This window comes from Mustela nigripes, chromosome 12 (assembly GCF_022355385.1).
Source record: "Mustela nigripes isolate SB6536 chromosome 12, MUSNIG.SB6536, whole genome shotgun sequence".
In the NCBI taxonomy this organism is placed as follows: Eukaryota; Metazoa; Chordata; class Mammalia; order Carnivora; family Mustelidae; genus Mustela; species Mustela nigripes.
The window spans coordinates 77,470,878-77,497,432 of NC_081568.1; the positions used below are offsets into that span (position 1 = coordinate 77,470,878).

A 26,555-nucleotide genomic window follows, 5' to 3' on the forward strand; every position below is an offset into this window, starting at 1 on the left:
AGAGAACGTGAAAGAATGAGACCACAGGGGCTCCGCCGAGGGGAGAGCACCGGCACCCTTTCCAAAAATGCCCCGGAAGTGCCTCCGCCCTCAGTAAAGATGGCCGTAGCACTTGGCAAGTGGGAGGCGGGGCTGCGCCTGCGCCACAAGTTCGGCGGGGAAGATGGCGGATGACAAGGTGAGTGAATGTGGGGGTTATCTGCAATGTGGGGTGGTTTTCACACCGTTCTGGTCCTTGGGAGAGGCGACACTGGAGCCTCTCGCGTAGAGGTGCCCTTTATGGGGCTTTTACTCTTGTCGGGTTTATACTCTTGCGACTGGCTCAACACTGGGGAGTGGAGTAGCGAGGCAAGCAGAGCCGGACATCTCCCAGGTGTCCTCTCTTGAGACCCTCACAGTCCTTAATTACTGGTACACACTAAGACACACTCACCCTGACGCATCCTCACTCTTTTGCGTTCCCCAGTCCCACGAAATTTCATGTCTAGAAACACGATGTTTCCAAGCCACAAGGACACGCACATTCTCATTCAAACTCTCTTGCGCTTACACTGAATTTCATACTTCGAGATGATCAGAGCCACTCAGTTCATTCACCCGCACTTCTGCAGACAGCCACCCCACCCTCACCCCAGCTAGCGCATCCAGTCACAGTTTGGGAATTCCGGGCAGAAATCAGATTTACCCCCAGGGCGTCCAGGAAACTGCCTCACGCCTTTATTCACTCTCAGTCTGAAGTTCAGCACCATCCGCATATTTACTAAGTACTTACCAGTCTTCTTTGTGTTGGGCTTGGGGATCCAGTAGGCAAGACGGGCTGGTTGCAACTTTCAGGCAGCCTATAATCGAGGCAGTCAGCCTGATAAATCTAATTGAAAGTGCCCTAGCTGTTCCTCTTGCCTCCCTACACACTTCTTGTTCTATAAAATTCTGTAATGGTTTTCACAGACGCAGATCACGGCTATCACGCCCTCTGTGGTCCCCTTGGGAATTCACTTTTGAATGTCTTTTCTTTGTTACCACTATCATCTCAGGAAGTTTTTACTTTTTATTTTTTAAGATTTTATTTATTTGACAGAGATCACAAGTAGGCAGGCGGGTGGGAAGCAGGCTCCCCACTGAGTAGAAAGCGGGATGCAGGGCTCAATCCCAGGACACTGAGATCATGAACTGAGCAGAAGGCAGAGGCCCAACCCACTGAGCCACCCAGGCGCCCCTCAGGAAGTTTTTAGAAGATGAGATTTCTCATGCTCACAGCCCCATCCACCCAGCCTCTGGTAGACCTGAGCAGAGAATGGAGCTGCGTTAACCTGCTGGAAAGAATGCTTCTTTTTTGTTCTAGGATTCTCTGCCCAAGCTTAAGGACCTGGCATTTCTAAAGAACCAGCTGGAACGCCTGCAGCAGCGTGTAGAAGACGAAGTCAGCAGTGGTGTGAGCCAGGTAAAGTTGCACCTGCCTACCACTCCCCCACCCCCCCACCTGACTCCCCATCCCACCACCCTTGGGATGCATTGCCCTATACACTTTTGAATGGGTACTAAAGATTTATTTAGCAAATGGTTATTGAGGTGGGTTCTCTGTGACCCCAAGGAAAATTTCCCTAAGAAAATGATGGAAAAAAAAAAAAAACAGAAAATGACACTTGAACTGGCATCCTAAGTAGAAGTTAACTAGGTAAAGAGGAGAGGAGAGAACATTTCAGGCAGATGAAACCATATATGCCAAGCTCTCATGGTTGGAGGTAGCATGATGAACATGGGGAGTAAAAATAGTTTAACTTTGGCTGCAGTAATGCAGAGCATGATAAAGTGAGGAAGTGAGGCTGGAGAAGCAGATGGGTCTGATTCCTCAGGGACATCTCTATAGGTTTGTGGGGTTAGGATTCTGTCGTTGGAGTCTTCTAACCATGGTGTTCTGAGATTGTGTGATGAGGACTTCTAGGTTCTTTTTCTGCCTCCAGAACCTCGAGAAAATCTTTGGAGACAATACTGCAGCTTTTTAGAGTAAAGAGGAGCTAGTGGTGGGATGCTCTAGGGCCAGCTTGAGTAGATCCTGGATAGAGAAGGGAGACCCTGGCTGAGTTTCTTCCTTCATTTTACTCCACAGGATGGCTCACTCATGTCCTCCCCATTCCTCAAGGGCTTCTTAGCCGGCTATGTCGTGGCCAAACTGAGGGCATCCGCAGTATTGGGCTTTGCTGTGGGTACCTGCACTGGCATCTACGCAGCTCAGGCATATGCCGTGCCCAATGTGGAGAAGACATTGAGGGACTATCTTCGATCATTGCGAAAGGGGCCTGACTAGCTCTGGATCCCATGGGGGAGGAAGGATGAGCACCTCGGGCCTGCAGGTAGAGGTCTTTCAACCACGGACACCATATTTGGCTTCCCCACTTGTCACCCTTTTGCCATCTCCAACTTGCCCACAGCCTTCATCCTTGCTTTCCTTCCTGCAGAGGGTAGAGTGGCTTATCAGCCAACAGTTTGGACGCCCCTCCTTAACCTCATGGGACTGGCCCCAAGACTGTGGCTTTTAGGGCCACCAGCCACTTCCTCTTCCAGCCCTGACTGTGGAGTTTGCAGCTGACTCTGACTCTCAGTATTCTGTCTAGCGATGTCCCACAACTCCTCCCTCCTAGGCGCTGGCTCCCTACTGATTTTACCCAAATGTGTTCCAATTCCTGCTGCCCCCTTGCTAGCTACCCAGGCCAGCCAGGGTCTGGTTTGGGCATGAGTGTAGAGGATGGGGGTACACCAGGCCTGGGCCGTCCCAGGCAGGCCCGCTGGACCCTGATGCTACTCCTGTCCACTGCCATGTACGGTGCTCATGCCCCATTACTGGCACTGTGCCATGTAAACGGCAGAGTGCCCTTTCGGCCCTCCTCGGCTGTGCTGCTGACCGAGCTGACGAAGCTACTATTGTGCGCCTTCTCCCTCTTGGTGGGCTGGCAAGCATGGCCCCAAGGGGCCCCACCATGGCGCCAGGCTGCCCCCTTTGCACTATCAGCCCTACTCTACGGCGCTAACAACAACCTGGTGATCTATCTTCAACGTTACATGGACCCCAGCACCTACCAGGTGCTGAGCAATCTCAAGATCGGAAGCACGGCCCTGTTCTACTGCCTCTGTCTCCGGCACCGCCTCTCTGCCCGCCAGGGCTTAGCACTGCTGCTGCTGATGGCAGCGGGGGCCTGCTATGCAGCAGGTGGCCTCCAGGACCCTGGGAACACACTTCCTGGACCGCCTTCAGCAGCTGCTGCTGGCCCCATGCCCCTACATGTCACTCCACTGGGACTGCTGCTTCTCATCTTATACTGCCTCATCTCAGGCCTGTCGTCCGTGTACACAGAACTGCTTATGAAGCGACAGCGGCTGCCCCTCGCCCTTCAGAACCTCTTCCTCTACACTTTCGGTGTGCTCCTGAACCTAGGTCTGCATGCAGGTGGTGGCCCCGGCCCGGGCCTCCTGGAGGGCTTCTCCGGATGGGCAGCGCTGGTGGTGCTGAGCCAGGCACTGAATGGACTGCTCATGTCAGCTGTCATGAAGCACGGCAGCAGCATCACACGCCTGTTCGTTGTGTCCTGCTCCCTGGTGGTCAATGCCGTGCTCTCAGCAGCCCTATTGCGGCTGCAGCTCACGGCTGCCTTCTTCCTGGCCACGCTGCTCATTGGTCTGGCTGTGCGCCTCTATTATGGCAGTCACTAGCCTCTGACCCCCTCCACCCAGACTTCTGGGTAGGGCACCGTCGTCAGAGCTGCCTCCCGACCCTTCCTCAGAAGCTAGCCCTGTAACAAGTGCCTTGTGACAAAAGCTGGGGAGGTGAGAGCAGCCAGGTTAGTCCCTGGAGGTGGGTGAACGAAGGGTTACTTCAGGAGACTTAAAGACTGGGTTTGAGTAAAGAAAGATCTCAGAAGTTCATCCACGCTAAGGATTGGGGGAACATCAATACCTAGGCCTTAGAAATGACTCCACCCCCAATGGAGGAGGCTCCCTGCCTCATCCTGCATGAATGCAGTTGTTTGAAGTGGGGCATGGGCAACAGTTGGCTTTCCTTGCCACCAGTGGTCACCCCAGCAGACCCATTGCTCCCAGGCCTGGTACGGGCTACTCCAGCCCAGCTTTGGTACATGACTCCCTCATTAGAGACATTCATCCCTCACTGTAATGCAGGAAAACCCGATTGCCACCCCTTTTATTCCAATCACCCAGGCCACCCTTCCAAGCTACCCTAGCTCCAGCAACACCTGGAGACAGTGCCCCATGCTCCCTCCAACGTGCTGCTCTCCACACCCACCCAGCCTTTGTTCTGGAAACCCCAGAGAGAGCTGGAGCTTGACTCATCTCAGGGAATGTTGCCCCTGGGCCCTGGCTTAAGGCTACACTCCTGACCTCTCTGCTCACCCCAAGGGCCCTTTCAAAGCCCACTGCCCCTTCTACAGCTCCTAGGAGGTACCATTCTTCGCACTCTGGGTCCTGCCCCTGCCTGGCAGTGTCCCAGCTCTCAACAGTTTAGGGAAGCTCTACACAGAGTGACCTGGAACCAGGCACAGGGAAATTTGGTGTCGCTCAATCAGTGTGTCTTAACTATGTAAGCAATAAAGTCTTAATAAAGTGTTCTGGGATGCAGGTGGTTCCTGCAGTTGGCTATGATAGTCTTGTGCCTTCTGTGCCGTGTAGCTTCACTCAAACATAATTTTGTTCATCTTGGACCTTGAATGTCTTAATGCTGGACAGACTAGGAGAATGCTTAATGCTTACAGACTAGGAGAAAATACTATTTTCTCCTGGTTGTTGCCAGGAGCATTATTTCCTTCAGGGCTCCATGGAGTAGAGACTATTCTCTGTCATAGAACTTTACAAATTTCTCTGAAGCATAAAACTAGGGTGGTGGGGAATTTGGAGGGATTCTTGGGACTAGAAGGTACTGGTCCTGGCAAGACAAACTAGATTTTAGGATAGAGAACTCATGGGTTCAGTATGGTTTTAATTTTTATTTCCTCTGGTTCTGTCATTGATACTCCTTTGTGTCATCTCTCCTCATGGCCAGAGGAACATTATCCCTGCTCCTGTGGGAGAATACCTACTAAACTTAAATTTAAAAAAAGAAAGAAAGAAAGAAAGAAAGGAAAAAATAAGTGAGACCTATTGGAGATCTTAGGAAGTAGGGTAGGGTCTGGGAATCTTTTTTTTTTTTTTAAATTTTTCTTGTTCTTTAATAAACTCTCTAAATGATTCCAATACACACTGCATCTTGTGAACCACTGTCTGCAGTGTAGAACTATGGTCAGCCTGGCTTGAATTCGAATTCTGGCTCTGTCACTTAATAGCTGACTGTCCTTGGGCAATTAACCTCTCCAAGCCTTAGTTGTTTTACCTCTGAAATGGGGGTCAAATGGTACCTACCACTATATAGGGTAGCAGGAAAGGCTAAAGTGAAGTCGTGGGTATTAGGCGCCTAACAGGGAATGGCACAGTGAGACCTGGTTAGTGGTATTGTTAATTATCCATATGAAGGTTAACTTGGTGGTTGTGTCCCCCCTCCCTCTCCCTTCTAAGCCCCTTAAGAATGAAGAGAAAGGAAGCTGCTGTTGCAGGATTACTGATCATCAGATCCCTCCCCAGGGCAGCAATCTGCCAATGACTGGCCTCAGCCTAATCTACTCCCTGCTGAAGCTGCTGGTTCTGGGCTTGGAGCTCCTGGTTCTGCTTGGCCAGGTTGATGTTGTCTTGTAGGACACCAGCCAGTAGGCTGCGGTGGTGATGCTCTGTGGTCATGGTCTGCTCCTCCCACAACCTTCGCCAGGCTCGGAATACCTGTGCCCAGATTCAGAGATGCTTGTCAGCCAGTCAGCCTTGGAACCATTTCAAGGCCTGCCTTCTGACCTCACTGACCTGCAGCATGTGGCGTGTCTGAGCTCGGGCAGCCTGCACGTGCAGGTCATAGAGGGCTGCAAGGTCCTGCTCCGCAGTGTCCTGCTCTGCTTGAAGGGCCTCCAGCCGCAGTCTCAGCATCGTCTGCTCCCGGGGCCATCTCTGCCTCTCCTTGGAGGCCTTCAGTGATAATACATATTCTTTGTTCAGTGCTACCTGTGTGCCAGGCTCTTTTCTAAACACTTCATGTGTATTATTTCACTTTCTTCAGTGAAAAAAACATATGGGGTAGTTGCCATTTTAGTTTTCCAAATCCGGTACATAGATTTGGAAACCATGGATCAGAGAAGTGACCTAACCTGCACAAATTCATATGGCTAGCAAGAGACAGAACTGAGATGACACATGCCTTTCAGTGGTTTGCTGTCACTCTTGGGGTGAAGTCCAAATTCAGAGGCATGGCACACACTGGTCTCTTTAGCCTCACCTCTGACCCTGCACCTGCCAGGACCCGCCAGATGGACAGTTTGCTCTACCCAGACTGTACTTTGCCACTGCTTCCCTCTGGACTTTTGCTCATACAGTATTGTCCTCAGAACATATCTGCACCACTTCCATAGACACAAGTTTTGTTTCTGATTTTGCTCGAACAAGTTATATTTACTCAGTGCCTCTATGTGATGGTACAGACTGCCCAAGTGGAGCTCAGTCTAGTAAATTCCTCTGGCCGATCTGTTTTTTTGTCTCAGGTAAATGCCATCTTTTATGATCCACTCCAGCCTGGGTCAGGCACACCTCTTTGTTCCCATAAGCCCTTAGCTCCCTGCATCACAGTACTTAGCACTGAAAATCACTTCATCTGTCCCCCACAAAGCTGTGAAGACCATGAGAGAGGGTATGGCCCAGTCTATTGTGATTGAGGCTGGATTCCACCCCCAGCATATTGCCTGGACCAATTAGAAGCCTCAAGTTCCCTACCTGACCCTCCTTACCTCCTTTCCAACTACCAGGGCTTTGACCTGGTCACCTGCCACCACCTCCTCCTGTCCCAAATGCTTCAGTTCCTCTTGGATCCATATTTGGTGCTGTTCGTGCAGTCTCTTCCTCCGGGCCTGGGCCAAGAAGAACTGCAAGGCCACATCTGGGACCTGCCAGGCCTAGGTGGCATCAGTCTAGGCTTAGAAGCCATGTGTGTTCACAGCCTTGGGCTCAGGGTCCAGCTTTTCAACAGAACCCCACTACCAGGGCTGCTCCCAAAACTACATCCAGGACCTACTGGCCTATAAGGGCCTAGAACCTGGACAGAGACTTGGAGGTCAGAGGGAGAAAGGAGAGTTACTGGCTCTGCCTATAGGTACCATGGAGGCCTTGAAGGATTCTATACCCTTAACGTGACCCAGTAGGAAAATAGCCTTCCTATGCCCCCTCCCCCTTAGGAATCACATAGGCATTTGGGTCTTTCTTTTGCCAGGAGCTCTGTATTCCTTCCTGATGCTGGGACCGAGAAGCAGTAGCTACATTAACTGGGCTCTGCAACTCCACTGTCCCAACAACTTCAGCTGTTCTGGGGCACATGAAGTATATTACCTGTTCCTCAGAGTCCCTAAGATGATTTTGGTGGAGTCCAAGTCCTAGAGATGCTGTTATTCCTACCACTGGAAGAAAATGCAGTTAAGCCCAGTAAAGGTGGAGGAGATACCCAGCTTCACCCCCAAATTCAAACCCACCTTTGGGCTCTCCCTGGAATCCTGGGCTTTGGCTTGCTGTTGAATCTATGACCTGCTGAGAATAAAGTAGGAGTGAGAATTCCATACTCTTCCTCCCAGGATAGTGTGAATTAAGCTCAGGGCTTTAAAATCAAACAGATTGCGGTGCCAGCCCCTCCTCTCGTCAGCTGTGTGACCTCAGGTGGGTGACTAGTGTTTTGAATCCATGTAAAATAGAGCTGACAAAATTTGTAGAGGGCATGAAATAAGATAATGCACCTAAAGCACAAGTGGCAGGCTCTGCTCAATAAATGGAAGCTTCCCTGCCTAATTCCCAGAGCTTGGGGCTAGAAAAACAAGTTGTAAGGAAATAGGAAAAGGGAAGGACCAGGAGATGGACAGGAGCAGCCGTCCAGGCACACAGTGTCAAATCCTGGAGGACAGTGCCCCCTGCTGCACAGGAGAGGCCATGCTCTAAACTGATGCAAAAGTACCATATTGAGGGGTGCCTGGGTGGCTCAGTGGGTTAGACCTCTGCCTTGGGTGATCCCAGAGTGATCCCCAGAGTCCTGGGATGGAGCCCCGCATTGGGCTCTCTGCTCAGCAGGGCCTGCTTCCCCCTCTCTCTCTGCCTGCCTCTCTGCCTACTTGTGATCTCTGTCAAATAAATAAAATAAAAAAGGAAAAAAAAAGTACCATATTGAGTCTAAAGACTTGGGCACGTTTACCCTTCTGCTACCTTTGATTGTATCAGTGACCCCGAGATGCTCAGATCCCTTCTCTGAGCCTCCCATTTGCTCACCTGAAAAATGTAAGCTGTGTTGGTCTTCTCTGCTGAAAAAAATTCTATGGTTTCCCTGTTGACCTTCAAGATGAAGTCCAAATATCTCAATAAATTCACAAAGCCCTTTATGAACTGACCCCCACTTCACCCCTTTTTTTTGGACTTCACAACTTAATCCTTCTCTCTTGACTCTTCCCAAACTATTCTCCAGCAAAATGAGCCGCTTGCAGTCTCCCAAAGAGACCAACCTCTCCCTTATTTTTTCAAGACTTTGCCTGTTATATTCTGTGCCTACAATGTTCTTCACCTCCTTCAGGGGTCAACTTCTTCCATGAAATATTCCTTCCTTCTCATGTCAAAACTAACTTAAAAAAAAAAAAAAAAAAAAGGGACACCTGGGTGGCTCAGTTCGTTAAGCGGCTGCCTTCGGCTCAGGTCATGGTCCCGGCGTCCTGGGATCGAGTCCCACATTGGGCTCCTTGCTCGGCAGGGAGCCTGCTTCTCCCTCTGCCTCTGCTGCCACTCTGTCTGCCTGTGCTCGCTCTCACTTCTCTCCCTCTCTCTCTGACAAATAAATAAATAAAATAAAATAAAAATGCCTAAAAAAAAAAAAAAAAAACTAACTTAGATGCCCCCATAGAACCCTGTGTTGATAGGGCCTTCAAAGCGCTGATGATGGTGTTAAAAATTGTTTCTTTCCAGAAATTATAAACTCCATGAGGACAGGGATTTCCCAGGGTCTACATAGCACTATGCCTGACATGTAGTGAGAAGTCAATAAATGTCTGGGAAATCAGTAAATAGTGAACGAAGGAAGGGCTGCCTCATAGTGCTCTGTGAAGGCAGACATCAATGGGGCTCCTAAGAGGTGGAATGAGAAGACCTACCTGTAGTTCTGGGAGCCTCACAGCCTCAGCTTTCACCCTTTTGAGCATCTGGCTCCCTGGGCGCCGGCTCCAGGCTTTTACTACCTATGGAGAGGGGGTTTAGGGTAGGCTCCAGCCATTGCTCTCTGGGGCACCTCCAGGCCTCACTTTGCTTACCTGCAATTCTCGCAATGCCCTGCCCAACTGGCTGAGCCCACTGTCCGTCAGGTTGTCTCCAAGGAGGCCTGAACGCAGGCTCTTCAGGCCAGCCCGGCGGGCCCGGCCCTCTTCTACTGCATCCCACAGGGTGGGCCTCACCTGTTTCGCCCGCATCCTCCTTCCCTCAGCCCCCAACAGAGCAGCCCAGAGAAAGCTCAGGGAGCCACCTAGTGAGGGGACATTCAAAGAGAATCACTCCTTCTGGATTCCAAAGCACACTGCCTGTAATACTTTTAATTTTTATTAATGGAATTATTTATAAAAAGAGCTAATACCTATCAGGCATTTATGTGTACTTGGTGGCACTGTGCTAAGGCTTTTCATGGATTCCCTTTTTTTATCCACATAATGCTTCAATACAACTCTCATTTGTCTTACTCCCACATTTTCCAGATGAAGCAAATGAAGCTCAGAGAAGTCAAGGAATTTCCTGATGAGTTGCAGAGCTGAAACTTAAGTCCAGTTCTGTCTGACCTTAAGGCCTGGGCCCTTAATCATGATACCAAACCGGCCAGTGGATAAACACACTTTTTCTTTCACTGTTTTATCCTTGAAGGCATGAACTGCCCTAATTAATCCTCCTCACTCCACAGGGCCTGGCACAGTGCATGGTCTGGGAGTATATTGATCAAATGAATTTGTGTTTGTTAGTTTGGGAGACAGAGAGTCAGGCTGCTGCTGCCGCCGCCGCTGCTGCTGCTGCTGCTGCTGCTGCTGCTTCTTCTTCTTCTTCTTCTTCTTTTACTTTTGTTATAGAAAATTTCAAACATATACAAAGAACAGGAAACCCATCTATTTACCACCCAGCTTCAATAATTATCAAATCTTAATCATTCTTGTTTGATCTGTGCCCTCCAGTTGGCCTCCCCCACGTCTCTGACATCATATCATTTCACAGAGGCCTGATTTTTAATAAGTCTGTGAAAACAGGCAAGTTCTTTCCCTCCTCTGATCTTTCATTTCCTTGTTTATAAATTACGCTTCCCTCTCTTTCCTCATCTAAGTTATATGTGTCTCATGGAGTTGTGGTAAGAATAAAAGCCATTAGTGTAAAAATGTTTGGTAAACTGTTGAAAGTCTCTGAAGGATGGGGGGTTGCTTTTCTATTGGCCCTGCCTCTCCAGCCTTTGGCAACCTAGCCATCCCGCAACTTTTCTGAATCCTGGCCCTCCCAGAGGGTCAGGCTCTCTCTGCACTGCGGTTGGGACTGCAGCTGATTGGGTGAGAGGGTGGATCAGGCATAAGTTAGATCCCAGAGCTTCCCCAAGAACCCCACACCCTCCCTTCAGGCCACCTTGAGGGTCCAGGCGAAGAAGAAGGCCACTGTAGTTGTTTCCTTCCAGGAGCCGCGAGACAATCCAGGGCAACGAGCCCTCCACCTCCTCACCAATAACCTTACCAGCCAATACCTGCAGCAGGGGGCAATCTCTGCCCAAGGGAAGGAGGAAGAAAAGAGATGTCCTCTGATGGATAGGGAAAGAAACTGGCCCAAATCACATTCTGATGGAAAGATTGACTATTTCCAGTAACTTCTGTGTACCACCAGGCAGATTGGCAACCTTACATAGATCTTTATTTTATTATTTTCAAAATTACACAATATATTCTCATAGTTCAAAATTTATTTTGTCTATTGGGTAAGGGAATTGCATCCAGAATATTTAAAGAACTCTTACAACTCAGTAATAAAAGACTAATCACCCAATTAAAAATGGCAAAGCAAGGTGACATCCACAAAAATGGCCGAGTGGGGAACTCTGGGAGTCTGTCCTTTGTCAGAACGGTCTGGCAAAAATGGTCAGAGTCAACCTTTCTAGAATTCGGGGGGACAATCCAAGTCCAAGGCTTAGAGCAACCAAGGGATTGCTTCACTGGGAGAAAGCCAACTTAAATATGTTGAGCTCTCTGTGGTGTTATCACTTACCCCACCCCCAGCCTCCTCCCCGGCACAGAGGTGGTCTTGAAGACAACAGTCTGCATTTCTGGTGGGGGTACTTGGCTCTGGAGAGAGCTGAGTAGATCTTGTTCCCAAGGAATTGTGTGTGTTGTTTTGGCTATTTAGGTTTTCCCCAAAAGGGCTTTGTATCACTTACCTTCTAATGCTCTCAGGGCAGAACAGCTATGCTAGAGGACAGTCCCTCAAAACATTGAAAGATGAAAGAATGAGCAAAAATAACAGTTGGAGCAAACAACAGATGCATGGAAAGACTGGGAGGAAAGAAAAGTGAGGAGTGAGATTTGGGGGGAATAAGGAAAATTCCCACACACATTAGGGAACCTAGAAAGCCACACACATTCTGGGGCTGCCCTGGGTCTCTGCATCCATATTTCAGCCTCCCCACAAACCGCCACTCCCCAAAGTAGTCAGAAGACTCCATGAGACTTACAGGGCTCTGGGGAGCTGCAGGATCCTCAAGGCCCCTCGCCACATGCCCTGAATCCCAGGCCCCTCAGGAGGATCAGGCCCCAGGCAGGAAATGGTGACAGTGAGCAGAGAGCAGGCCCTATGGAGGAGAGGGTAGGATCAAACCAAACACCTAAGAGACGGGGGTGGAAGGTGACAGGTGCCCTCTGTCCTCACCTGCCTTCATCGCCTGCAGCCTTCAAGTACAGCGCCGAGGCCACTCTTGAGTCAGACACCTCCACCTCACTGGCATTTTCCACTACCCTGGAGGAAGGGAGGCTGAGCTCAATTCCCAAGCACCAGGGTCCTGTCCAGCCCCAGAACCTCTGTGTTGGAAGCTAGATGGGATCCCAAGAGCCTGTGAGAATCATCCCTAAGGTTCCAAGCTCAGTATATCCCCTAAAAGTCTCTCATCTGTACGATCTCCTTTTTCCTCCTGTTATCTGCCCAGTGAGGGAAACAGGCTAGTTGGAATTTCTCCCATATTGCAGATGGAGAAACTGAAGTTCTGCTCAGTGAGATGCTCAGCTGTCCAAGGATGATAAGGACCGAGCTGAAGAGACATAGAAGGATAGGGTAAGAAGAATGAGAGGGTTGGGGATATGGGATGCAGGGAAGAGGAGGGGGGTTGTGATAAGCATGACCCCAAGTTTATGGCAGTGGGGAGAAACCTCCAAGGGCTGGGTGTGGGGGTCTCAGCCCTGCTTTTTTTTTTTTTTTTTTTTTAAAGGTTTTATTTATTTATTTGAGAGAGAGACAGTGAGAGAGAGCATGAACGAGGAGAAGGTCAGAGAGAGAAGCAGACTCCCCATGGAGCTGGGAGTCCGATGCGGGACTCGATCCTGGAACTCCAGGATCATGACCTGAGCCGAAGGCAGTCGTCCAACCAACTGAGCCACCCAGGCGTCCCGAGCCCTGCTTTAAGACAAGCACCCTCAGATCCCCTTGGGCCCTAAATACTCACAAGCCCAGGGGGGACACATCTAGCACTGACAAGTTCTCTGTCCCTGGAGAGAGCAGGTCCCGAGTCTTCCCACAGGGGCTGAGCTGGAATCACGCAAGCACAACACTGGTTACACATAAAGCCTTTTCCAGGCTTCAGCTCACACGATCCTTTCACTGGGGCCCTATGGGCCAATCAGGGCCCCAAAATTCAGTCATTTCAGGCAGGAAAAAGGAGACCTCAGGAGAGCCAAGCCCACACCAGCGAGCAGCAGAATGAGGCTGGGCTCAAGCTCTTCTGGCTGCTCCCAAGCCTCAGGCACTTTCTGCCACATAGCAGGGGCCTTGGTTCCCAGGCCCCCCTCCCTGCAGGGTCTCACCTGCACCAGGCTAAGGGTAGTAAGAACAGGATCAGGGCCCCCTGGAGGCAGAGCTTCCTCAAACAGCATCTGCAACAGCTAAAGTGGAGAAAGGGGTTCAGTAGGGATGTAGAAAGGTTGAATCCATAATTCAGCACTTCCTGAGGGTGAAGTCTGCACCTGGTTCTCCACTAGGTGCTACAGACACAGTCTCCAGGACAGAAAGAGCCCCAGGCCTCATGGTTCACAGTGAGCCGGTCACATGAGTAGACATTTTCAGTGAGACCTGCTGTTTCCTATGGCAGGGGCCTATGACAGGTTTCTGAAGTAGCTATTTTGATTTCGGGGGCATTTTCATGAAGCCCTGAAAACAAAACTGTCAAGTTTATTTATTTTTTTTTTAAAGATTTTATTTATTTATCAGAGAGAGAGAGGGGGAGAGAGCGAGCACAGGCAGACAGAATGGCAGGCAGAGGCAGAGGGAGAAGCAAGTTCCCTGCTGAGCAAGGAGCCCGATGTGGGACTCGATCCCAGGACACTGGGATCATGACCTGAGCTGAAGGCAGCTGCTTAACCAACTGAGCCACCCAGGCGTCCCTGTCAAGTTTATTATCAGTATTAAGAAAAACTGTGAAGATTAGACCTCCCTGGATCTTTGATCTTTGCAAACCACCCCTCCCTGACCCTTACTCCTTGGGGCCCAGCTTCCCACCTTCCCTGACCTACCTCTTAATCGCTGCCTAGATTGTCAAAATCTAGGCAAAAATCCCTGGCAAAACATTCTGTATGGACCATAGTATACTATAGGAACCACAAGGAGGGGAATCTGATCCAGCTAAGAAGGGGAAGGGAAGTTTCTCAAAGGTATCAGGAGGAAGGAACACCTGGGCCTCATGAGACTTATGCCCAGTGGCTCCTCTGGGACTCACCTGAGGTACAAGCCGGGGTGTCTCTGCTTCCCGACCCCGAAGCAATAGGGCCACACTGTACCCTCGGGCCACCAAGCCTAGTGTGGACTGGACTCGTGCTAGCAGCTCCTGCTCAGCCTCCTACAGGGGACACAAACACATCCCCTGATCTCAGGTGCCCTGACCCAGTCTGTCTGAGCAAAGGGCTTGGGAAACATTCAGCACTCCAGGATCTAGGAGCCTGAGGGCTCCCATGCTCCTCCCAGCTCCCTAAAACCCCCCTACCTGAGCGGCATCAGAGCCCAGGACTCTGTCAAAGGTGAGGCATTGTTCCTGTGGGGAGGGCTAGGCTCAGCATTGTCAGTCCTGTCTTCCCCAGCCCTCACCCGCACCCCATCCCATCTTTACCTGGGCATCTGGAGTACCCGGCTGAAGCAAGCGGATGCTCTTGGGCCCCTCCAGAAGGACTGTAGGGCCTGAGAAAGACGGATAGATATCAACTCTCAGAGGGAAAACTGCCAGCACTCCTAGGTCCTGCTCTCAATTTTGGCTTCAGTTTCCTAACTGGGGAACCATGCACAGGATCAGAGGCCCTGCAAGGCAGAGCTCCCTCAAACAGCATCTCAGCACAGCAGCAGCAGCTGAAGCAGTAAAATGACGCCATCCTTCCCCTCTCCCAAGAGGCGCCCCTAGGCTGCACTCCCTCTAAGAATGAATGTGTAAGAATTTCTTACCTGATCCTCTTTGCCCTCCCTCTATTTCCACCACAACCATCAGCCTGGCCTGGGGGTTGACCATGAGGGCTGGGGACACTGAGCTGTCCTGGCCCAAAGCAGCCCCTGTGCTAGCTGCCTCTCCACACTCCATGGCTTCTGTGCCTCTCCGATTCCCCTCAATAATTCATCTCCTTGACCTGAGGGCTCTGGGGAGGGCCTCTAAACAACAACTTATCAAAGGAGATGACAGTCCCCTCCTTCCTTCCTTCCTTCCTTCTTTCATTCCTTCCTTCTTTCATTCCTTCCTTCCTTTCTTTCCTTTCTAAAATTTTATTTCTTCATTCATTCATTCATTCATCTTAGTGAATATAAGCGATAGAAGCTTATTCAGCAGGGAGGCAGAAAAAGCTCTCAGGAGTGAGAGGGGTCCTGACAGGGTTGCCCTCTTTCTTTTTCTTAAAAGATCTTGTTTATTTATTTGAGAGAGAAAGAGAGTGTAGGAACACAAACACCAATCAGGGAGGGGCAGAGGGAGAGGGACAAACAGACCCCCTGCTGAGCAGGGAGCCCAGCAGGACCATGAGGATCATGACCTGAGGCAAAGTCAGACACCCAGGTATCCCAACAGTCCCCTCTTTTCTGAGTCAGAACATTGCATCAGATTCTTCTTTTTTTTTCCTCACATATGCAGCTGTAGAGAGAATAATATGATGATCCTCCAAGCTCTCAGCTTCAGCAATTATCAACCAATGGTTAGTATTATCTCTTCTGGTCCCCTCCCCATCCCCTATGGATTTTTTTTGAAGCAAATCCCAAACGTCTTATGTGTCTTCTATTGCTATTTCAGCTCATATTTACAGAAGATAACCACCCTTAAAAAAAAAAAAAAAGACAATGGCTTAATTTGGTAAGGATGAAGAGAAAAGGGAACACCCTTACACTGTTGGACAGAATGCAAACTGGTGTAGCCACTCTGGAAAACAGTATGAAGTTTCCCCAAAAAGTTAAAAATAGAACTACCTTATAATCCAGCATTTGCACTACTAGGTATTTATCCAAACATTAGAAACCTAGGGATTCAAGGGGACATGTGCACCCCAATGTTTATGGCAGCAATGTCCACAATAGCCAAACTATGGAAAGAGCCCAGATGCCTACTGACAGATGAATGGATGGGTATATATGACATCTTCTTGATCCATTCATCTGTCAGTAGACATCTGGACATTGTTCTCTCTCTCTCTCTCTCTACACACACACACACACACACACACACACACACACACAGAGGAACATTACTCAGCTCTCAAAAAGAATGAAATTTTGTCATTTGCAATGACATGAATAGAACTAGAGGATATTATGCTAAGTGGAATAAGTCAGTCAAGAGAAAGACAAATATGATTTCTCTCGCATGGAATGTGAGAAACTGTTTAAAACAGATGAACACAGGGGAAGGAAAGGAAAAATAAGATAAAAACAGAGAGGCAGGCAAACCATAAGAGACTTAACTATAGGAAACAAACTGAGGGTTGTTCAAGGGGAGGTGGGTGGGGGCCTAGGGTAACTGGGTGATGAGCATTAAGGAGGACACTTGGTGTAATGAGCACTGGGTGTTATATGCAACTGATGAATCCTAAATTCTACCCCGAAACTAATAATACACTATCTGTTAATTAAATTGAATTGAAATTTAAATAGATTTTTTCTTTTTTTTTTTAAAAGATTTTATTTATTTATTTGACAGAAAGTGAGATCACAAGTAGGCAGAGAGGCAGACAGAGAGAGAGGAGGAAGCAGGCTCCCTGCTGAGCAGAGAGCCTATGCCAGGCTCAATCCCAAGACCCTGAGATCATGACCTGAGTTGAAGGCAGAGGCTTTAACCCACTGAGCCACCCAGGCACCCCAAAATTTAAACATATTTAAAGATGCCTTATGGAGATTTAATTCATACATCATACATTTTACCCACTCAAAGTATTTCAATGGGTTTTATTAACACCATTTTAGAACATTCCCATCACTTTATAAAGAAATTTTGTTTCCTCTATTATCACCTCTCTAACCCCACCCTACTACAATCACTAAACAACCATTCATCTATTTTCTGTCTCTATAGATTTGGTTATTCTGGATATTCATATAAAACAAATGACATGTGTTCTTTTTGTGACGGGCTTCTTTCACTCAGAATAATGTTTTCAAGGTTCATCCATACGGTAGCATGCATCAAGATTTCTTTCCTTTCTATGACTGAATGATTTTTCCTGACAGAGGTGAAAAGACTGGGAGGGTCGCCCTCTCTGTAAGAGGCTGCCCTGAACGACTGGTTTGATTCTCGATGCTTAGCGTGAAATAAAGCTTTGCTTGACCTTCGCTTTGTATTAGTCTCGTTCCTTTGATTACAGATCCATCAACCCCACTATTCTGCAGGCTCCATAATTTGCTATAATGACTTACATAACTGAGGAAGGCACATTATACTTACTGTATCTTACACCAATTCTCTGACACCGATTGGGTGTCCTATATTTCAATCCAATTCTGACACTAATGCCCGGAGTTAGCACCAGTTCCCACAAGGTCCTCAACAAAACTGCCTGTATTTCTGATAACAGCCACAACTAGGAACCCCAAGCTGTTTGCACTACTGTCTGACTTGGCTACAGATTTGGGGGTTCCGATTGCTACCTTTCAGCTTCAATAATTCAGTAGGAAGGGGACGCCTGGGTGGCTCAGTTGGTTGGGCAGCTGCCTTCGGCTCAGGTCATGATCCCAGCACCCTGGGATCGAGTCCCACATCGGGCTCCTTGCTCAGCGGGGAGCCTGCTTCTCCCTCTGCCTCTGTCTGCCTGTGCTCACTCGCTCTCTCTCTCTCTATCTCTGACAAGTAAATAAATAAAATCTTTAAAAAAAAAAAAAAAAGGAAAAAAAAAATAATTCAGTAGGAAGACTCCAGAACTCAAGAAGGTGCTCTACTTATGAGAACCTTTTTATTATAAATGAACAATCAGATGAAGAGATACATAGGGCAAGGTCTGGAAGGGGCCTGAGCACAGGAATTTCTGTCCTTGTGGAGTCAAGGTGTGCCACAAAAGTTATTTTTAATTGAGATTTCATTATGTAGGCATATGTTTCATAAAATCATAGGCTATGTGACTGAACTCAACTCCAGGCAATGTCCTGGTTGTTTCTTCTGATGAGCAGCCTTCTCAGCGGAAGCTATCTGGAGGTCCTGCCAGAAGTCACCTCATTAACATAGCAGAGAGACTCCTATCATTCAAGAAATCCCAAAGGTTTTTGAAGCTCTGCTCCTTCAACTCGATACAAAGACCAGATATATTCTTTATTATATCACAAACCACTTGATGATTTTTCACCAAGGATCCCTTAATAGCAAAAGGGTCATACCTGTTTGATTATCTACATTTCATAAAGTATTTATATAAGAGAACAATAATGAAAACATGAATATGGTAGTCCCCACCGTATTTATGGAGGGTGTATTTCAAGACAACCAATAAGATGCCTGAAACCACAGATTGTTCCAAACCCCATATATACTATGCTTTTTCTTATGCATACCTATAGTAAAGTTTAATTTATAAATCAGCCAAGGTAAAAGATTAACAACAATAATAATGAAATGGAACAGTTAAAACAATATATACTATAATAAAAATTATGTGGATATGTTCTCTCTTTCAAGATATCTTATTGCTGGGGCATCTCAGTGGCTCAGTCAGTTGAGCATCCAACTCTTAGTTTTGGCTCAGGTCATGATCTCAGCTCGGGGTCATGAGATCCAATCCCACGTCAGACTCCATGATGGACACGGTGTCTGCTTAACATCCTCTTTCACCCTCTCCCTCTGCCCCTCCCCCTGCTTGCTCATGCTTGTGTGATCTCTCTCTCAAAAGAAAAGAGAAAGGAGGTATGCCCGGTGGCTCAGTGGGTTAAAGTGGGTTAAAGCCTCTGCCTTCTGTTCAGGTCATGATCTCAGAGTCCTGGGATTGAGCCCCACATCGGGCTCTCTGCTCAGCAGGGAGCCTGCTTCCCCCTCTCTCTCTGCCTGCCTCTCTGCCTACTTGTAATTGCCATCTGTCAAATAAATAAATAAAATCTTTAAACGAATAGAAAGGAAAAAAGGAAAAGAAAAGAATCTTATCTATTCTTACTGGGCTCATCCTTCCTCTTCTTGTGAGGATGTGAGATGATCAAATGCCTACGTGAGGAAATGAAGAGTAGTGAATGATGTAGGCATTGTGACACAGGCTTGAGGAACTGAAACTGCAGAGTTAAACTGTAAATAAGGGGGTAACAAATTTATGTGTGCCTAACATTTGACCCCACCCAAAGGCAGATGCTTAACGAGCTGAGCCACCCAGAATGAATCAGTGTGGCATAGGCACAGGAGGCCTTAACTAAATTTCCCATGCCTATCAATAGTATAATCTTATCAATGCCAGTGGCATATTATATCTCACTGTGTAGATCTGGTACAAAAAAATAAGAGTTATTAGTCCAGTTTATCACTCTATTTTGTGATTAAAATGTCCCCCAGGGCAAAGCTACCCAGGTTTGCAGTCTTCCATTTTAATCTAGTCATATAGTTGAGTTGAACAGCACTGCTATGAATGTTTTGGTACAAATTTTGTTTTACATATCCCTTTTCAATCCTTTTGCATATATACCTAGAAGTAGTATTGCTGGATGATATGGTAATTATACATTTAACTTTTGGAGGAACAGCTAAACTGTTTTTCACAGTGGCTGCCCCATATTACATTCCCACCAGCAACATGTGAGGGTTCCTATCTGTCCACATTCTCACCAACAGTTCTTTCTCTTCTTCTTTTTGAAATTTCACTTATTTGATGGAAAGAGAAAGAGTGAGCACACACAGGGGGAGCAGCAGAGGGAGAGGGAGAAACAGGCTTCCTGCAGAGCAAGAAGACTGTTATGGAACCCTGGGACCATGACCCCACCCAAAGGCAGATGCTTAACCAGCTGAGCCACCCAGACGCCCTTCTTCTTTCTTTCTGGGTTTTTTCACCCCAAGTTTATTTATTTGTCATTAGAGAGTGAGAGGGAGTTAGCACACAAACAGGGGGAATGGCAGGCAGAGGGAGAAGCAGGCTCCCCACTGAGCAAGAAGCCTTTTGTGGGACTCAATCCCATAACCCTGGGATCATGACCAAAGGCAAAGGCAGACGCTTAACTGAATGAGCCATCCAGGCGTCCCCTCTTCTTTCTTTTTATTAGAGCCAGACTAGTGGGTGTGAAGTGGTGCCTCATTATGGCTTTGATTTACCTTTCCTCAATGACCAGTGACTTTAAGAATCTTTTCACATGCCTGTTTGACCATCTGTTTAGCTTCTTTGAAGAAATATGGATTTAAGTTCTTTGCTCAGGTTTTAATTATTGTTTGTCCTGTACAGTTTATTAATGAAGAATGATGTTAAGCATCTTTTCAGGCATGTGTATAGTTTCTTTGGAGAAATGGTTATGTAAGTCTTTGCCCCAGTTTTTACTTGAATTGTCTTTTTTGTTGATGAGTAGAGCTCCATTTTGGAGCTGTGTAGATATCCTGGATGCTAAACCATTATCAGATATATAATTTGCAAATATTTTCTCCCATTTTGTAGGTTGTTTTTTCATCTTTTTTGATAATGCTTTTTGATGCAGGAAAGTTTTAAATTTTGATGAAATTCCGTTTATTCTTTTTGTCTTTTGTTGTTCTTGCTTTTGGTGTCATATCTCTGAATTCATTGCCAGATCAGAGGTCATGAGGATTAATTTCTGTGTTTTCTTCCAAGAGCTTTACAGTTTTAATTCTTATATTTATGTAATCGATCCATTTTGAGTTAATTTTTGTATACAGTCTTAAGTTAAGGATACAAATTAATTCATCTGTATCTGGATATCCAGGTGTCCCAGTGCCATTTATTTGAAAGATTTCTTCATTCAATGTTCTCAACATCCTTGTCAAAATCAGCTGTCCATAGAAACATGGGTTTATTTCTGGACTCTCACTTCTCTTTCACTGATTTCATGTTTGTCCCTGTGCCGGTTTCACAGTGTCTTCATTATATTGCTTCACAAAAAGTTTTGAAATAGGGAATTGTAAGTCCTCCGACTTTGTTCTTGTTTTTTAAAATTGTTTGTCTATAGCATCTTTGGAAATTCCATATGAACTCTAGAATCACCTTGTTAATTTATACAAAAAGCTTAGATTCTTATAAGACATTAGTTGAATCTGCGGATCAGTTGGGGGGAATTGACATCTTAACATATTAAGATCCATCTATATGGGATGTTATTCCATTTATTTAGATCTTATTTAATTTGTTTCAATAGCATTTTGTAGTTTTAGGAGTTTAAGTTTGCTCTTCTTTGGTTATATTTACTCCTAATCATTGTATTTCTTTTAATGCTATTGTAAATTACTTTTTTTTTTGAAATTTCATTTTCACTATGTTTGTTGCAAGTGTATAGATATAAAATTGATTTTTGTACGTTGAGCTTGTATCTTACAACTTTATTGAACTTGATTGGTTTTAATATATTTTAGTTAATCCACAGGATTTAAAAAAAATTTTATTTATTTACTTGAGAGCAAGAGAATGAGAGAGAGAGAGAGAGCATGAGAAGGGGGAGGGTCAGAGGGAGAAGTAGACTCCCTGCTGAACAGGGAGCCCAATGCCGGACTTGATCTTGGGACTCCAGGATCATGACCTGAGCCAAAGGCAGTTGTTAAACCAACTGAGCCACCCAGGTGCCCCTCCACAGGACTTTTTAAATATACATGATCATAAAATCTATGAATTTAGATAGTTGTGCTTCTTTCTTTCCCACCTGGATGTCATTTGTTTCTTTTTCTTGAGTAATTGTCATGGCCAGAATCTCTAGAACAATGCCAAATGAAGGTGGTGAGGACATATATCCTTATTTTGTTGCTCATCTCAGGGCAAAAGCACCTAGTCTTTGATTATTAGCTATGATATCGACTTACTTTTTTTGTAGATGCCCTTGATCATGTTGAGGATACTCTTCCTAATTTTTTTTTTCATGAAAGGGGTTGGGTTTTATCAAATGCTTCTGTGTTTATTTATATTATCATATTTTTATGTTTTATCCTGATATGATATGGTGTATTACACTGACTGATTTTCAGCTGTTAAACCAACCATTCCTGGGATAAATCTAAATTGGTCATGGTATATAATTCTTTTTATACATTCTTCTTATAAATTGCTGGAGTCAATTTCTAGTATTTTATTGGGGGTTCTTTCATTCATACTCATAAGGAATATTAGACTGTAGTTTTCTTTTCTTATGATTTGTCAAGCACTCTTTCTTAAACATTACCATGATATTGGGCACCTGGGTGGCTCAGCTGATTAAGCAATTGCTTTCGGCTCAGGTCATGATCCCAGAGTCCCTGGATCAAGTCCTGCATCGGGCTCCCAGCTCCACGTGGAGTCTGCTTCTCCCTCTGACCTTCTCCCTCCTCATGCTTTCCGTCATTCTCTCTCTTTCTCACATGGGTAAATAAAATCTAAAAAAAGAAAAAAAATTATCACAATATCATACCTATCATATATAATACTATAGTTAAAAAAAAAACCACTGGTAATTTTTTTATGTCCTCAAAGATACAGGTCAGTATTCAAACTTCTTCCATTGTAGGTAATTTGAGGTGGCTCATAAAGAGCCTCTCCTGATCTAGAGAATAAGGGAGTTCTGATTATGATAAGAGGCAGGGGAGGGGGGTGTTGGTGAAAAGAAGACTGTTTGGGAAAGAGCAGAAACTCTTGACTCAGGATACAAGGACTTCTGAGGAAAAGAATTGACGTCCATTTGGCTCCAGATGACAGCACAGGAACAAAAGAGGAAGCTACAGGGAGACTTTTTGGCTCAGAAATGGAAGTTCTATGACCTCAGTCCTACAAATATACAATTCATCACACCCCAACAGATATCCAAATTCATTGTACATGTGGAAGTAGAACTGTTACTTCTCCTAATCCATTTCTCACTCCTTGTTACTTCCTTCCCTGTCTAGGGCCCTGCCTTATCAACAAAACTTGCTCAATCCTTGAGTCTCAGTTGGGCTGCCCTGTATACCCACCCTCAATTTTGCTCTGCCAGTTTCTAGGTTGTTGTTGGTTTTTTTTTTTTTTTTCCGCAGAAGAAACTGTATGATGCATAGCTATAGATTCAGTGTATCAGTGGGAGAAGTTGGGTTCAGAATCTTCCTGCATCACCCTTTTGAACAGAAACTTTACCCACCCCCAATTTTGAATGTTTGAATCCTACTCCTGTGCTGCTATATGCTGTCTTATCAGAAAATGCTACATGCCTTGTGACTGGAAATGTGACACATGTTTTATGGCCTCCAACCTCAGAAAAATATTTTTATTTGACCCTAATGAAGCAAAACACTAATCAGTTTTTTCTCACTTAACTCACGGCTGCTATAAAGCCTCAGCCCACTCTTTCCATTCATTCAATCAGTTTTTCAATAAAGATTAATGGAGCACCTACCTTGTGCCAGGCACTGTCTTTGGGACTAGAGATTCAGAAGTAAACAACACTGACACCACTGCTGCCCTCAGCAGTTGTCATGGTACTTCCAACACAATACTCAACAAACAAAAAAAGTATGAATACAGAAGATGATTTCCAATTGAGATTAATGCTTGAAGAAAATAACGTATGATGTTGTAATCAGGATGATGAGGCAGGAGGGGCTCCTTCAGATGAGGTAATATTTGAATTGAATCCTGAACAATGAGGTGCCTGCCATAAGAAGATCAGTATTTAGAGCTTAATTTGGTAGAAGTTCCACTGTCTCCTGTTATTGCAGGAGCATCTTTACTCAAATACTCTGCCTTCCAGCCAGGTGACTATAAGTTGACGTATGTGTGCTTATCTGAAGGCCACCCCTCCCTTTTTTAAGATTTTATTTCTTTATTTGACAAAGCAAGAAAGGGAATACAAGCAGGTTGGGTGGGAGAGGAAGAGGCAGGCTTCCTGCCTAGCATGGAGACTGATGCCCGGCTCTATCCCTGGACCCTGGGATCATGCCCTGAGCCAAAGGCAGACGCTTAATGCCTGAGCCACCCAGGTGCCCCAGACCAACCCCTTTACTGGTGAATTAGGTACCAGTCCTTTTTTTACCTATTCAAGGACATTTCTCCAGACTCCCTTCTTTCTCCTATATCATCAAGTTTTCCCTCTCTACTGGATTATTCCCATCTGCATACAAACATTTTTTTCTCTTATCTTAAGAACCAATTAACCTGGGTGGCTCAGTCATTAAGCATCTGCCCTTGGCTCAAGTCATGATCCCAGGGTCCTGGGATTGAGCCTCACATGGGGTCTCCCTGCTCAACCAAAGACTGCTTCTTCCCTCCCACTCCCCCACTTGTATTCCTTCTCTCCCTCTGTCAAGTAAGTAAATAAAATCTTTTTAAAAAATTAAAAAAAAAACAATTAACGTGGGGCACTTGGGTGGCTCAGTCAGCTAAGGACCGACTCTTCATCTCTGCTCAGACCATGGTCTCATGGTTGTGGGATGGAGCCCCGAGTAAGGCTCTGCATTCAGTGGGGAGTCTGCTTGAGATTTTTTCTCCCTCTCCCTCTGCCCCTCTCCTCAATTGTATGCAGGTGATCTCTCTCTCTGTCTAAAATAAATAAATCTCAAAAAAAAATATTAACGGGCATCTGGGTGGCTCCATCAGTTAAGCATCTGCCTTCAATTCAGGTCATGATTCCAGGGTCCTGGGATCGAGCCCTGCATTGGGCTTTCTACTCAGCAGAGAGCCTGCTTCCTCCTCTCTCTCTGCCTGTCTCTCTGCCTGCTTGTGATCTCTGTCTGTCAAATAAATAAATAAATAATCTTTAACACTGGAATTCTAGCTAAAGAAGTTGGGCAAGAAAAAGAAATAAAAGGTATCCAAAGTGAAAAAGAAGCAAGATTATCTCTATTCACAAATGACATAATTTATATGTAGAAAATTGTAAAGAGTGGCATTCAACTCTTGGTTTCAGCTCAGGTCATTATTTCGTGCATTCCAGATTTGAGCCCCTCAATGGGCTCCATGCTCAGAGGGGAATCTGCTTGAAGATTCTCTCCCTGTCTCTCCCCCTACTTGTTCATGTGTGTTCACACTCTCTCTTTCTAATAAATAAATGAATCTTTTTTTTTAAAGAAAATCATAAAAATTACACACACACACACACACACACACACACACACAAACTGTTAGAAAAAATAAATTCTGGGATGCCCAGGTGGCTCAATTGTTAGGCATTTGTCTTCGGCTCGGGTCATGATCTCAGGGTCCTGGGATAGAGTCTCACATCAGGCTCCTTCCTCGGTGGGGAGCCTGCTTCTCCTTCTCCCTCTCCCACTTGCCCTGCTTGTGATCCTTCTCTGGCTGTGTCTCCTCTCTCTGTCAAATAAATAAAATCTTAAAAAAAAAAAAAAGAAAAGAAAAAATGAATTCAGGAAAGTTTCAAGATACAAAATTAACATATAAAATCCAGTGAGTTTTGGTACCCTGGGTGGCTTGTGAGTTAAGCCTCTGCCTTCAGCTCAGGTCCTGATCCCAGGGTCCTGGGATTGATCGAGTCCCATATCTGGCTCCCTGCTCAGCAGAGAGCCTGCTTCTCCCTCTCCCTCTGCTGCTCCCCCTGTTTGTGCTCTCTCTGTCCCTATCTCTCAAATAAATAAATAAAATCTTAAAAAAAATTAAAAATTTAAAAAATAAAATTGCAATTTTAACACATACTTCTAACTCAGTACTCCTGATTGTTTTGCCTTTGCTGTTTTTTTTTCCATAGTACTTATCTTCTAATGCACTATAGACTTTACTCTTCCCACTGCAATGTAAGCAAAAAAAATGGGGACTTTTGCTGCTCTGTTCACTAATGTATCCTCAGCACTTCCAAGTGCTTGTTGTGTAGTAGGAACTCACCAAATGTTGCACAAACAGCAAAGGGGAAAGGAGGGAAAAATAAAACAAGAGGAAATCAGAGAGGGAGACAAACCATAGAGACTCTTAATCATAGGAATGAGGGTTGATGGAGGGGGGTGGGAGGTGGGGGGTTGCGGTAAATGGGTGATGGGCATTAAGGAGGGCATGTGATATAATGAGCACTGGGTATTACACAAGACTATGAATCCCTGAGCTCTACCTCTGAAACTAATAATATACTACATGTTAATTAATTGAATTTAAATAAAAATACATGCAAGTTTAAAAATTGGTGAACAAACAAATGACCAGAGCATTCCCAGGAGAGTGAAGAGCCAGTGTGAATGGAAGTAATGCCAGAGTGGAGCAGCTAGAATATGCTGAGGAGGAGACAGAGACAAAGATAGGGAAGGAAGCATAGGAAACTGCTGACCACTCTGTCCCTGTGTCCCCCACCTGAAAAGTTCTCAATTCTCCTTGTCTCTGTGTCCTTTAAGGACCCTGTTTCCCACATCCTTAAATGCTGACTGATGCTTTCCAGGTTCCCTTTTTAGCAATCTCCTTGCTCTATCCCTGGAGCTTCCCCATCTACATGACTTCACAACCACTTCTACACTGAGGGCTCCTCAGTTCTGGAATGCAGCCCAAACTTGTCTTGTCAGATCTAAACTCCAAAGACCAGCTAGCTACTGGATTTGAAGCACTTCAAGCTCATAAGTGCCCTTCTCCTAATCTTTTTTTTTTCTTTTCCATTTCCATCCCTATGAGTGAGACTGGCATCCTCTAAACCAG

General features: G+C 46.0%; 3 protein-coding genes across 3 annotated transcripts; 2 read left to right on the plus strand and 1 right to left on the minus strand.

Moving 5' to 3' along the window:
* The first annotated feature begins 75 nt into the window (after positions 1-75).
* SLC35A4 (solute carrier family 35 member A4) lies at positions 76-2,316 on the plus strand. The gene is made up of 3 exons (XM_059417747.1): positions 76-178; positions 1,343-1,441; positions 2,108-2,316. The coding sequence occupies exons 1-3, from the start codon at positions 164-166 to the stop codon at positions 2,303-2,305; spliced, it is 312 nt and encodes a 103-aa protein (XP_059273730.1). The 5' UTR covers positions 76-163; the 3' UTR covers positions 2,306-2,316.
* A 351-nt stretch (positions 2,317-2,667) lies between these two features.
* Positions 2,668-3,788, plus strand: LOC132028588 (probable UDP-sugar transporter protein SLC35A4). The gene has a single exon (XM_059417745.1). The coding sequence runs from the start codon at positions 2,668-2,670 to the stop codon at positions 3,703-3,705; it is 1,038 nt and encodes a 345-aa protein (XP_059273728.1). The 3' UTR covers positions 3,706-3,788.
* Positions 3,789-3,798: 10 nt separating this feature from the next.
* On the minus strand, positions 3,799-14,926 carry LOC132027548 (uncharacterized). The gene is made up of 12 exons (XM_059416350.1): positions 14,794-14,926; positions 14,468-14,535; positions 14,081-14,200; positions 13,173-13,250; positions 12,815-12,897; positions 12,028-12,114; positions 10,741-10,874; positions 9,405-9,613; positions 9,249-9,332; positions 6,864-7,019; positions 5,893-6,051; positions 3,799-5,814 (listed from the first exon to the last, which is right to left on the minus strand). Exons 1-12 carry the CDS (start codon positions 14,924-14,926, stop codon positions 5,653-5,655), a joined length of 1,473 nt encoding a protein of 490 aa, XP_059272333.1. The 3' UTR covers positions 3,799-5,652.
* Positions 14,927-26,555: the final 11,629 nt, after the last annotated feature.

Bases quoted from the DNA above. Each gene is read 5' to 3' on its own strand.
- SLC35A4 (XM_059417747.1), top strand. The intron at 1,442-2,107 runs GTAAAGTTGCAC...TTTACTCCACAG, and splicing joins TCAGCAGTGGTGTGAGCCAG to GATGGCTCACTCATGTCCTC.
- LOC132028588 (XM_059417745.1), top strand. From the start codon at position 2,668: ATGTGTTCCAATTCCTGCTGCCCCCTTGCTAGCTACCCAGGCCAGCCA.
- LOC132027548 (XM_059416350.1), bottom strand. From the start codon at position 14,926: ATGGAGTGTGGAGAGGCAGCTAGCACAGGGGCTGCTTTGGGCCAGGAC. The intron at 9,614-10,740 runs GTGGCCTGAAGG...TCCCCTCACTAG, and splicing joins TCTTCGCCTGGACCCTCAAG to GTGGCTCCCTGAGCTTTCTC. The intron at 9,333-9,404 runs GTAAGCAAAGTG...CCCTCTCCATAG, and splicing joins GGGCATTGCGAGAATTGCAG to GTAGTAAAAGCCTGGAGCCG.